Source organism: Phragmites australis, chromosome 13, assembly GCF_958298935.1.
Source record: "Phragmites australis chromosome 13, lpPhrAust1.1, whole genome shotgun sequence".
NCBI classification, from domain to species: domain Eukaryota; kingdom Viridiplantae; phylum Streptophyta; class Magnoliopsida; order Poales; family Poaceae; genus Phragmites; species Phragmites australis.
Window position 1 is genome coordinate 29,264,436 of NC_084933.1, and position 12,473 is coordinate 29,276,908.

At 42.4% G+C, this 12,473-nt stretch overlaps 1 protein-coding gene and 1 pseudogene across 1 annotated transcript; one reads left to right on the forward strand and one right to left on the reverse strand.

Moving 5' to 3' along the window:
* Window positions 1-12: 12 nt before the first annotated feature.
* Window positions 13-5,292, reverse strand: LOC133888493 (uncharacterized). The gene is made up of 11 exons (XM_062328766.1): window positions 4,740-5,292; window positions 4,541-4,616; window positions 4,047-4,132; window positions 3,500-3,593; window positions 3,357-3,433; window positions 3,137-3,264; window positions 2,524-2,595; window positions 2,291-2,361; window positions 1,084-1,159; window positions 588-731; window positions 13-416 (listed from the first exon to the last, which is right to left on the reverse strand). The coding sequence occupies exons 1-11, from the start codon at window positions 5,091-5,093 to the stop codon at window positions 377-379; spliced, it is 1,218 nt and encodes a 405-aa protein (XP_062184750.1). The 5' UTR covers window positions 5,094-5,292; the 3' UTR covers window positions 13-376.
* Window positions 5,293-7,082: 1,790 nt separating this feature from the next.
* LOC133889144 (coatomer subunit epsilon-2-like) lies at window positions 7,083-11,219 on the forward strand (annotated as a pseudogene).
* Window positions 11,220-12,473: the final 1,254 nt, after the last annotated feature.

Consider the following 12,473-nt stretch of genomic DNA (forward strand, 5'->3'; position numbering starts at 1 on the left):
AAAGAGAAATAATGTACTTATGAAAATTAAGATCGTTTATACTCTTTCCTCTTGGTATCAAGACAAGGCAACTCGTTACACACCCCAAGTTATATACAAACTGTACAGGTATAGAGTAACATATATAACAAATGTTGTGATTAACTACAGACGAAACGCAAGAAAAAGTTTGGCTTCTTATAATCAAGACAGACCCGGCTATGATCAATCCTATAACTTGCTGAATTAAGCTCCGTCCTGATTTGCGTATGTCATACAGCATGTGCTACGCGCAGCAGTGAAATAGTGTAAGAATGTACTCGTGACCAGATCCAAGCATTCCTTGAACGAACGAAATCATCTTTGCCCGTACCCTTGTCCATGGTCTTGTCCATGTTTACAGGAAGGATGTTAGGGCCTCCACGACTTTCTCTGGCCTGCAGAACATGCGACATGCGTGAAGGATCAGCAGAATGACGTATGAGGTCTAAACGTTTACTGCGTACAGTTCAAGAACATATCGACTAAGATTCGTGAAACTGTGTACGTAATTTTTGAAGTACGGGACGCAAATCAGCTGAACTCATTAAGCTCATAGAAATTATTACCAGTCCTCTTGAGGCATATGACCAGCTCCTTCTATTGGCTTCAATTTTACAAAGTCGAGATTACGTTTCTGGAATTCCTCAGCTATCGAGAGCGGTAAGTACTTATCAGATATTCCCCATGCCAGCAATATTGGTTTTTCCCAGCTGCACGAAGTCAAAAAGAATATTTCAGCCCAGGAAAGCGTTTTTACAGATTGCCTGTCTAAGTACCTTTATTATCATTATTGTTTTCACATAATCTTTATAGTTGGATCTTGTGTGTTTCATCTCTAGCCTACTCCAACTTATTTGGGACAAAGGCTGTAGTTGATGTTGTTGATGTTGATGTTGTGTTCAGAATGAACTTTCTGATAGTGCTCTGCTGACTGATGAGTGATATTAGAGCTTACTACGAACTCCAAGCATGCGGATAATAAGTCATAATCTACCTGTTTTATTTAGACCGGAGGCTATATGCATAATAAATATGGGTGCTTGGTTGTTTGGATAAACTTACCTGTTGGATGAAAATCCAACTGAAATTCTACTTGAAACATCTTGCAGTTTGGCCTTCCTGGCAGCTTCAAGCAATGCTGAAAGAAAAGACACAAGAAATGAGATGTTAAGATTGCCAGTCAGTTGTAGCAACTGGAAACTCTGCAAGCTCAAAAAAAAAAAATCTGCAATTGGATGACTATGTTTATTACTTTATTCAGAAAACATATGTTCATAGACAAGAAAAGATTAATGATTCTGAATATTAAACTATTACCTAAGTGATGCAAGGAATCCCACAAAAATTGCAGAAGTTAAAGGATGTAAGATGATATCTGGTATGTCATACTGGCGTATTCTTATTGAACAAAATAACAATTCCAATCGATGCTGTAATACTGAATGCCTTAAACCAGCGGCTTTAACATGTGTATTTCTCATTGTTACTCGTTGGATTTAACTCATTTAGCCTAGCTGACACATATAATTCGGTGACCCAAACATGCAAGCACGTAATCTATAATAAGCTAACTAAAACATCATAATTTTAGGGATTGTCAGTTTTTAAAACTTGTGTATTTCTATTTGTTATAGTTTTCTTCACGAAGGTTAAGGAAATATACTAGAACTTCTATAGAAAATACATACGCATATGCAAAATGGGAAACTAGGGGCCTTTTTGGCCAAAAAAAAGTGTTCATCACACTATTTTTGTGGCAAAGTATGACAAGCCACACATTTAGTGGTGTCCAAATTGGCCGCCACACATGTGGCAAGTTTTGGTGAGGAAATGCGCACTACTGCTAAGAAATTGAAGCATGCAGCAACCATGGCCAATTGGCCATGAACCAAATGCTGGCCAAAGTCAAAATTAAGTGTGGCTAAGTGTGGCAAACAAACCAAATACCTAATTAGTATACAAGAGATAAAGCGTGATAACTATAACTTGGGTAAGATAACTTTCAAAATAGCAGTGTAGCAAGGTCAATGCTTGAATCTAAACTTCGGAAAATATACCGTTATGAATTATTTTGAATATACACGATAGCATTCATTCAACTAAGATTGCATTTATGTAAATGCATGGCGTCAAGTGATTCAAAATAAGTAATTCATATATCTTGGATAAGTTCCTTTCATGGCTGGGAACAATACTCCAAACTGAATGCAAAGCTATGTAGAAGAAGTATTTGTATTTGGAAGTATATGACTTAGGACTCTGGACTTACAAAATCCAGGTGCACCACTGGATAAATATGGTAATCTGTACACATCAGCCTTCTCCGATTTCAGCATATAGCTGTCAAACAAGTTGAGGACAAAATGAAAAGTTTAAGCAAATGCGCAAAATGAACATCATGATACATATATAGTGGCAGGACTAGAATAGAGTAGCATCATATCGAGGAGCAAAGAAGCAAAGAGGCACAATGAACAGAGTTTCTAAGACAAGGATACATACGCGCTGCCTGCTTCAATGAATCTCTCAGCCAAAACAGCATTTTGGCACGTAAATTCACCAACAAGTGGCCACCTGTAACAAAAGATTCCCTCAGTTTAGTTACATAGGTAGAATATTGACTGCAAAAATGCAAGACGAACATCAACCATGACATAGGTGAAAGATATTGACTAGAACAAGGGTAATAATACACAGCACATTCGTGCTTAAACCAAACTATACAGGGAAAGATCAACAGCATTACACTAATGAAGTAAGTAAAGCAGATAACGTAATCATCCTTGACCTCAAGACTTTGTAATATTTTATAAAGAGTAGAATATTGCAATTATAAACATCCAAAACAAGAAAGAAGAAACAACAGAATATGAGCGCACATATGCATAACTATGTCGATGCAGATGCTGGAATTGTTTTCCATTATGGAAAACATGCATATCTATGTCTAATTTACTTGCAAAAGTTCATAGGACTGTATGCCTGAATTCACATCACCAATTCAAAAGGTTGAAGTCATGCATTTGAAATCTACAGAAGCATACAGTGATACAGGTTAAATCTATAAAGGAGAACAACTATGAGTGAGGAATCGAGGGAAACAGAAATAGCTCACCTTAGTTGCTGAAACAATCCTGGCAGTGGAGAAGAAACGGTAAGTGGACTGTTAAGGATCGCTAGCTTAAGAACTTTGCTTGGGTTCTTCAATGCCCATGTCAGCCCATAAGAACCTACAAGAAATCCCTACGATGAAATGAACAAAACAGTTCAGACTATCTATATGAGAAATGAGAGCAACTATGGACCAGGATTCCCTGAAAGTTCCAAGTTTGTACCTGGACAACTAAGAAGAATGGTTCAGTGATATTTAGAGTACCAAGAAGATCATCAAATGACTTGTGGAACTCCTCCTCTGCAAATGATACAATATATATGAGTCTTCAGCAAACACCTCTAATTTTATAGACATTTTCCTAACCTTTATAATCGAATCCATATCCAGGTTGTGGCATATCACTAAATCCAAATCCTATCCAGTCAGGAGCAAAGCAGTGGTAGCCAGCATCTGCCATCTAGTAAGTTCAACAGCTGCTTAGGGGATGAAATGATTGATTGAAACAAAAGCAGCAGTGTTATTAGTAATGTTACATTAAACTTGAGGTTCTTAAGCTTTTATAGAAATTGTCAACTATAATGCTCAAAAGCAAATCCTTTTTATTTCAATAGCCAATGAAAATGGAGCCATCTGGCTCCCGAAATGCAGTTGTCAAACTGTCTCGAGTACCATGCAAATAGTGCAAGGCTCTAAACTTTTTCTAATGAAAAAAAGGGATAATCTACATCGAAGAACCACATACAAATTTACTGACAATTGATAGTCACTTAAGCATATCTTCCTAATTAAAGAAGTGTAAAGAAATTTCCAGTACTAGCTATATTTACTGTTGAATAATGCACATTAACAACAACTAATTGCTGCATAAGTTAGATTTAGTCCAGTGAATGACAAGGTCAGTGAAGCTAACCTGAGACATAACATTGCGATAACTAAATGACTGAGTAGGGGCTCCGTGAATGAACACAATAGTCCCCCGTCGTGCATCAGATGAACCTACAATGTATCAACAAATACATGAGACCAACAATTGCATGAGTTTTGCTTATCCAGAGTTAATCATCCAAGAGGCTGCTGTTACAGTCCTTTGGTTCTTTTCGCTCAGCAATGCAACTGGTGGACGAATTGATACAGCACATACAGCTATAACAAATAGCAACTTTATAGCAGAAGCAGCATAGCACGTAGGGGTCATGTGGAAGCTTCACAGACGATGTGGGTTATATGACATTGGACAAAAATCAATATTGTCAAGGTCTCCAACAGTCTATCATCTTGTATCTGATTTGCATTCATCGAGTGAAATACCTTGTCGGTCGGACACTATGACAATACATATCCAAGGTTTTCTTTTGTTCTTTCTAATCACATCATCTCATCAACTAAAAGATGAACAAGTAGTACCTGTTTCCCTCACGAACCATCGAAACTCCCCTGATCTCACATACGAGCCGTACTCCCTTCCCTTGTCTTCTATCCTCTGGACGCAACAAGTTGAGTCACTACTCACTGCTCCAATAGATACCGTTAACTGATCTCTAGTAACAAGGATCAAACACAAACTCAATTACTCAAGGAGGCGAAGCGAGGCGTGAGGCATTACGTAGAGCATCTGGCCGACATTGCCGTCTTCGGCGGGAACCGCGGGCAGCTGGATGGCGCTGCGGCTAGAGGGGTTGTCCGTCACGAACCCGAACGGATTGAATGCCGACTCGTCCTCGTCTGTCCCCCCCTCCGCCCTCCCACTCCCATCCTTGCTGCTCGCTGCGACTGTCGCATACCGGCCTCTATCTCTCGCTCCGCCCTGCAGCCGCCCACTCACAGCAGGGCTGAAGGCGCCACCGCACGAGGGGAAGGCAACGCCGTTACTGTTTCTGGAAGCGGCGGGGATGGAGGGGAGGAGGAGGAAGAGTGGGGTGGAGGGGGAGGAGGTCGTGCAGGGGCATGAGCACGACATGGCGGCGGCGGCCGGTGGGTCGCTACGCTGCGTTGGTGGTGCTCGGGTGGTCGTGGATTCCGTCGAAGTGTGGCCGTGAAGGAAGCGAGGCGCTTCGGGTGGCGCAGGCGCGCAGCGGCGTCGAGCCACGCGACGGAAGATTCCGTGGATTGGTGTGGGGTCGGCCAGTTCCTTCTTCCTGTGGCTGTGGCCTGAGGAATAGAAAATTCTGCGCACACGTTTATCTCAGCCATCTTTTCTTTCCCTGGATATTTATCTATTTCTGAGATCCTTTTCATTTACCTTTGATTTTTTACCTGCTCCTCTAACATAAATCCCAATGTAAATAAATAATTCTAATAAATTTTATTTGTGCAAGGCCATATGAAAATTTTCTACAGTCGTACCCGATGAACAACTATTGTACGTTGATAAGTCCCAAACAAGGAGGGGTCTACATGTGAGATATATATAGGTACGTTTGGTTGCATGGCTGAAGGAGTTTTACTTGGTTTTGAGTGTGTTGGAGAGTTGCATTTTAATCTATTCGTCTTAAAATAGATTGTATTTTAGTCTCTTCTATAATATTTAAAATATATAATATTTTATAATTTTGAAATAATTTTAGTTCAAGTTCTTTAAGTCTTATATCTCTGTTAAGTAGCTTTCTTACTAATAATATTAAAAATGTGTAATATGATTATTTTATTTTTTCTTAAATTTATATTTAATCCATAATAAGACGGAAGGAGTACTTGTTTGGTTGGAGTCCTCGTTTGCTGCCTGGCACAGGCAGCTCGTCCAGGCCCAGCGTCCAAAATCAATGTCTAATCGTGTGTTAATAGGCGTCGTCGACCTCTAATCGCGTATTGTGGGCCCCGGGTCTCCACCGTCCTCGTGGCCTGCAGGCTGCAGCAGCCAGCGGCTCCGCCATCGTCGATTTGGTCACGCACCGCCCCGCCGCTACCGTCGCACACCGACCTGCAAAGCTAAGCTGGCCATCTCAAAGGATGAAGTTCAGATCGATGTAGTAGAGCTCTCCAAGGAGCGGATTAGGAACTCGAATCGATGACCTGGCTTTAAGCAGAGAGCGGATTAGCAGCTTGAAACAACTTGAGACAAGGATTGATTTAGGAAAACAGTGCGCTGCTTTCATGAATCTCTATGGTATAAAACATAAGTGGATTTTAATCTCTCCCGTTTAATAAATTTTTTTAAAATTTAAATTATTTTTTTATTTTTATTATTTATCCTCATTCTTCAACATCCATATCTCATTGCTCGCTACGGATATAAAATATATTTTACTAATAAAAATAAATAAAAAATTATGACAAAAATTAATGAATAATCTCATCATATTTTTTCGGATCCCATCTAAAATCAAACTACGATATCATTCTTGACGGATTTATTCGACGATGATCCCATATCATATTCATATCTTCATATATTGAGTTTGTGCTTGAGATTATCACGTTCAATATTTATATTTTTCTTGTAACTTACGATTACTTAGCTATTACTTCTTCTGACCATAAATATTTATCACTTTGATTATGCTCTCGTCAAATTTTTAAAATTTTGCCGTTAATAACTTTCAAAATATTTAGTTCAAAAATATAAAAATTATATATATGTAGGTTTATCTTGAAAAATATTTTTATAATCTTAAATCTGTATTAGGTATTAAAACTATATCTAATAGAAATTAATGATTAAAGTTGCATATAGAAAACCATAAAAATCAAAATCGGTAAGTATTTATAAGCAGAGGAGTACGTTATTAATCTTTTCTAGTTTCTCAGGCGCAGCCTTACAACCAAACGCTCCAATCCATACGTAAATCGGGATACGTACGCTGTAAGCACGGCTACCCTTTTACACGCTCACCAACGTAACACCCGCGCTTTGACGAGATCAAACCTCCTCCTCCCAGCGCACGCGCGGCCCCTCGATCGATCGTCTGCAGCTCTGCACCGCAGGACCACCAGCCCGGCCGCGCGCACCGCCCCGGAGAGCATGGCTTCGCCGGACCACCTCTTCAGCCTCCGGAACAGGTTCTACATCGGCGCGTACCACGCCGCCATCACCAGCAGCCAGTCCGTCCCCGCGCACGCCCTCTCCCCTGACGAGCTCGTCGAGCGCGACGCCCTCCTCTACCGCTCCTACGTCGCCATCGGCTCCCACCAGGTTCATGCGCACGGCCTCCTCCTGTCGGTCGTCACTCCCGCGGTACTCTGGCACGTTCGACTTTGATTTTCTATCGGAGCTTGACGTGGCACCTTTACCCCCTATTGGCACTAACCCTCTTGCAGGGTCTCCACCTAGTGCCGGCCTCGATGCCCCTGTTGGCCTTGTGCCTCAGGCTGCTGCCAGCAGAGTCGGTACTGCACAGGAGCTCTCTGGTGGCGCGGCTGTGGGCGCTCCTGTGCCCCTGGCCATCTCCATGCGCGGTCGGGCTGCCAGTCCGCGTGGCCAGCACATGACGGCCTTCATGGGCCGTTTGCTCCTGCCGGGCCTGAGGAGGCTCCGTCCCCTGCTGCTGTGGTGGCACCGCATCTGGGTCTAGTACTACTGGCCACAGCTAGCCCACTGCTGCCTCCTCCGCTGGTTCACTCCTGGGCCAACTGCAGTCGTTGGGCTACTTGCAGCACCGGCAGGGGGCGCTGTAGCCGCGCCTACTCCTGCACCACAACGTCCAGCGTCTGTGTTCCTATTGCACCTGTAACTAATGATCATGGCATGGTTACATAGGGCAAAGCCGAGTTTAGTCAGCCATGAACACGCATGAATCTCCATGCTGGTGTCCTATCACCGCTACCCAAGACCTATCAGGGTGCTTTGGCTGACCCCAACGAGCATGATGCTATGATTGAAGAGTTCACAGATTTGTAGGCTAATTATACTTGGAACCTTATGCCTCGTCCTGTCGCCAACATTGTGGCTAGAAAATGGTATTTTGTCACAAGTTATCTCCCACTAACAACCTCAAGCGTTACAAGGCGTGCTGGGTTCTTCATGGTTTCACCTAACATCCTAGCATTGACTTTGATGAGATCTTCCGCTCAGTCGTTAAGCCTGTTACCATCAGAACAGTTCTCACTATCGTTCTCCCAGGATTGACATGTTCATCAGCTTGATATGAAGAACACATTCTTCCATGGCACACTTACCGAGATAGTATATCGTGTGCAACCCTCTGGTTTTGTGAATCCAGCCAAGCCAGATCACGTATGTCAGCTGAACAAGTCATTGTATGGAGTCAAGCAGGCTCTTCGTGCGTGGTACAGTCGGTTTGCATCCTTTATTCTCTCTATTAGGTTTATTGGTGCTAAGTCCGACTCTTCATTATTCATATTTCACTATAGCAGTGACATAGTTTATTTGTTACTTTATGTTGATGATATTGTGCTTACTACTTCTTCTGAAGCTCTCCTTCGTCAGATTATCAGCGTTCTTTAGCATGAGTTTTCTATGAAGGAACCGAGACCCTTGTATCACTTTCTTGGCCTTTCTGTCAGTCGATGTGATGGTGGTCTCTTTCTCAGTCAGTGGTAGTATATATTGGATATTCTTAGCCGGGCAAATATGAGTGACTGCAAACCATGCTCAACTCCTGTTGATACCAATGCAAAGCTTGCTTCAGATGCTGGTCCTCCCGTGGCTGATCCTATACATTGTCGTGGTTTAGCTGGTGCTCTATAGTATATCTCTTTCACCTGACCAGATATTGTATATGTTGTGCAGCAAGTTTATCTTCATATGCACGACCCTCCAGAGCCTCACTTTGCTCTGGTGAACAAATTCTTCGATACCTGAAGGGCACACTTGACTTTGGCTTGCAGCTTCACCGTACTTCTGTTTTATCGTTGGTGTCCCACTTAGTTGCAGATTGGGCAGGATGTCCAGACACTCGCTGATCCACTTCAGGGTATGGCGTCTTCTTTGGAGATAACCTCATCTCCTGGTCTTCCAAACGGCATTATGCTATTTCTCACTTCAAAACTGAAGCTGAGTATCGGGTTGTTTCTAATGCCGTTGCTGAGACCTCTTGGTTGTGCCAGTTGCTGATTGTGCTGCACTGCCGCCATAACATGTTATAGTGATCTACTGTGATAATATCAGTGTGGTCTATCTCTCCACCAACTAGATTAGCATCAGCGCACCAAACATATTAAGATTTACATGCATTTTGTTCAGGATCGTATGGTTGCCGGTGCTGTTCGGGTTCTTCATGTGCCTACCTCATCTCAGTATGCAGATGTGTTCACCAAAGACCTCCCATCCTTACTATTCATGAAGTTCAAGTACGCTCCGCTCCTGTGGGGGGCATGTTAGCTTATATGTGTTGCAGGCACAGGAGCCTCTCCTTCGCAAGCACGGCGCGCTACAGGAGCGTAGCCTCCTGGTGTGCGCGGGCCTGCGGCCATCCGCAATCACAGGACGCCGGATCGATCTCTACGACAACCTAGGCTAGTTTCTTTGTTTATATGCATGCATATCTCTTTCCTAGTTTGTTGCCTCTCTCGTACTCTATATATACCGAACCATTGTCAATGCAAATCATTACGTGTATATCCAAATTTTCCACGCTCTCAGTTCTGACTCGTTGGCTCGTCGGTTGGTTTCATGCAGTTGGTGATCGACGAGATCGGGCCAAGCGCGGCCACGGCGCTCCAGGCCGTGAAGTTGCTCGCCTTGTACCTCTCCGGCGACGCCGGGAACAAGGTCGGTCCATCTCGTCTGCACCTTTTTTGTATCCCCCGTTTACCATTTGCTTGCACGTATTTTGGCTCCTGAAAATGCAGGATCCGTGCATCAGCCATTCCCCCGTTGACTTTACACGTGCGTTTTCGTGATCGCTGGCAAGGAATCGGCGGTGGCGAGGGTTCATGAGCTCTTGGGAGATGCGGCAGTTGGGAGCAACCCGATTCTCCGGTTGATTGCAGGCACTATCTTCATGCATGGACGAGATTATGCCGAGGCTCTGAAGCACAACAACTCTGGTGGGAGCATGGAATTGTACACATCCATTCTTCCACTCAACTTTTGTAACTTAATCTGTCATCTGCGCGATCATATTTTTCCCGACACCATATCTGAAATAGTGTAACTGCAGAGTTTTCATCTTCTCAGAGGTGCTTTAAAACGCATAAAACATTAAGGACTCGTCCTTCAGTTTGATGGTGCAGGCTTGCGTTGAATGTTCAGATATACCTTCAAATGCATAGGGCGGACCATGCAGAGAAGCAACTCAGGGTCATGCAGCAGCTGGATGAAGACCACACACTGACGCAGCTCGCGAATGCATGGGTCGACCTTGTCATGGTAAGCGCACACATTTTCCTGTGGTTTGGAGAGTTCTCTATGGGAAGAAATGTCATGAGAGAAAATTACTGTTGTTTGTCATCAGTTTCAGAGTTTCAGTAGCAGCTTTACTTTCTGAAGAAACTTCTGGGTTCTGCAAATATTGTTGGCACAATACAACATAACTTGCCATATTTTTCAGGTGGCTCCAAGATCCAAGAAGCACGCCTCATTTTCCAAGACTTGTCAGAGAAGTACCCAACTACTTGCGTGATTCTTAACGGGAAAGCCATGTGTTCGATGGACACGAGGAACTGAGGAATCGAAGGTAGTGCTTCTGGAATCACTAAACAAGGTAAGCTCTAGCGATCTTAGCTTGCCCAAACGGCCATTTCCTTCGTCAATATTCAACACTAGCAGCACACGCCAATGTGCTTCTGAAACAAAATCCTTAGGTCTGATGAGTTTGACAAGTACTTAACGAAACTGCCCAAACTGTTCGCTGTTCAGGACGCCAAGGATGCTGAAACTCTTGCTAACCTCACGCTGTGCAGTCTGAACTTGGGAAAACCTGCTACGCGCAACCTCAAGTGATGCCTACAATGATGGGAAATCTTCATTTGGATGTAGTGTCTTGTTTTCTTTCTGCCTGACGAGTCAACGTATTACAGACTGGTGAGTGTTATCTTTGTTACTGTCCGAGATGGTTTAATCTGAATTAATGCAAGTATGTTGTTTTGCAGCCAGTTGAAGCTAGCACACCCTGACCGTACGCTGGTGAAGTGAATGTCCTCTGCCGAAGAGAGCTTTGACAGAGCCTGCCAAGCGGGGGCATGAATTTTTGCTGTTGTATCTGTTCTTCTGTTTTTTGAAAAATACATGTTTGTTGTATCGGTCAGGGGTACTGCTCACTAGTTGGAGGTATTGCTCACTAGGCACATACTGTTTATAGTCGCTTGTACTGTTCATGGTCATAAATTCTATGTATGGGTTATATGTACTGTTTATTAGTCGCTCATTAAGCCAATCATCTGTGTAATTGTCACTATAAATACTAAATCTTATCATTAACGCATGCTTACACCCTGCTTTTTGGTACAACTTGCTTACCAATATAATTGCATGATATAACCGGTATAGACAATATGTTTCCTCTTCTCTTACCTTTCTCAGGACAATGATCAAAACACCAGCCTCATGTTCCTTAGGGCGGTGACAAGCAAAACATCGGTCATGAATATTTCTTAGGACAATGTTGATTAATATATCAGCCATTTATATATGTTTCATTCACTCCTCAACCATTATAATTTTCCAAAGGTAATGTTAAAACCAAATTAATATCAATATATTCGGTTGGCAAAGCGTCATTATCATGCACTAAAGAATCACCATAGTCAAGCAATTCTTCATCTCCCTTGTCACTTGCATAGGTGCTAGCATTGTTGTTGGTGAAGGATTGTTGTAGGAGCTATTATACCATCTTACTTTGGTTTCTACATTTGCTTTGCAGGTTGCATTGGTTTAACCTCATTGAAAATGTTATCCTGCAATTTTTTAGCTTGTTGCTATACCAATTACTGTTTGTGCAGCTGCTGCAATATTCTCTTTTGTGTATGAGATAAACTTGAGGATACCACCTCAACTGTAGGTATTTAGAAAGCGGATTGCTACTGATTGCTTCATGATTATTGGCCTTTGAAGCAACTTGGACAACAATAGTTACTTGTTCTCCCCCAAAGGCTTAGGTCTTTGTTCACCAACAATCACATTTTTTATTTGATTTGGCTTGAGTTGATCGAATTACAACGCTCTTGTCTTGAGATCAATCACATTAACTGGAAATGGTTGCTTGTCTATTTGTATCTCCGCAAATTTTAATCATTCTTGATTATGTCCGATTGAATCTGTCGATGAAAAATTTTACAATCATTAGTAGCATGAGAATAAAAATTATGCTATTTGCAATAAGCTTGCCTCTTTGACTCATATACTACTGAAATTATATTACCATGAGGCAACTTAATCTTTTTTTCTTGTAGCAATGAATAAAAACTTCTATCACATTTGCTACATCAAAAATAAATTTAA

Bases quoted from the DNA above. Each gene is read 5' to 3' on its own strand.
- LOC133888493 (XM_062328766.1), bottom strand. From the start codon at position 5,093: ATGTCGTGCTCATGCCCCTGCACGACCTCCTCCCCCTCCACCCCACTC. The intron at 3,265-3,356 runs GTACAAACTTGG...ATTTCATCGTAG, and splicing joins CATTCTTCTTAGTTGTCCAG to GGATTTCTTGTAGGTTCTTA. The intron at 1,160-2,290 runs GTAAGTCCAGAG...CTTTTCTTTCAG, and splicing joins CAGTGGTGCACCTGGATTTT to CATTGCTTGAAGCTGCCAGG.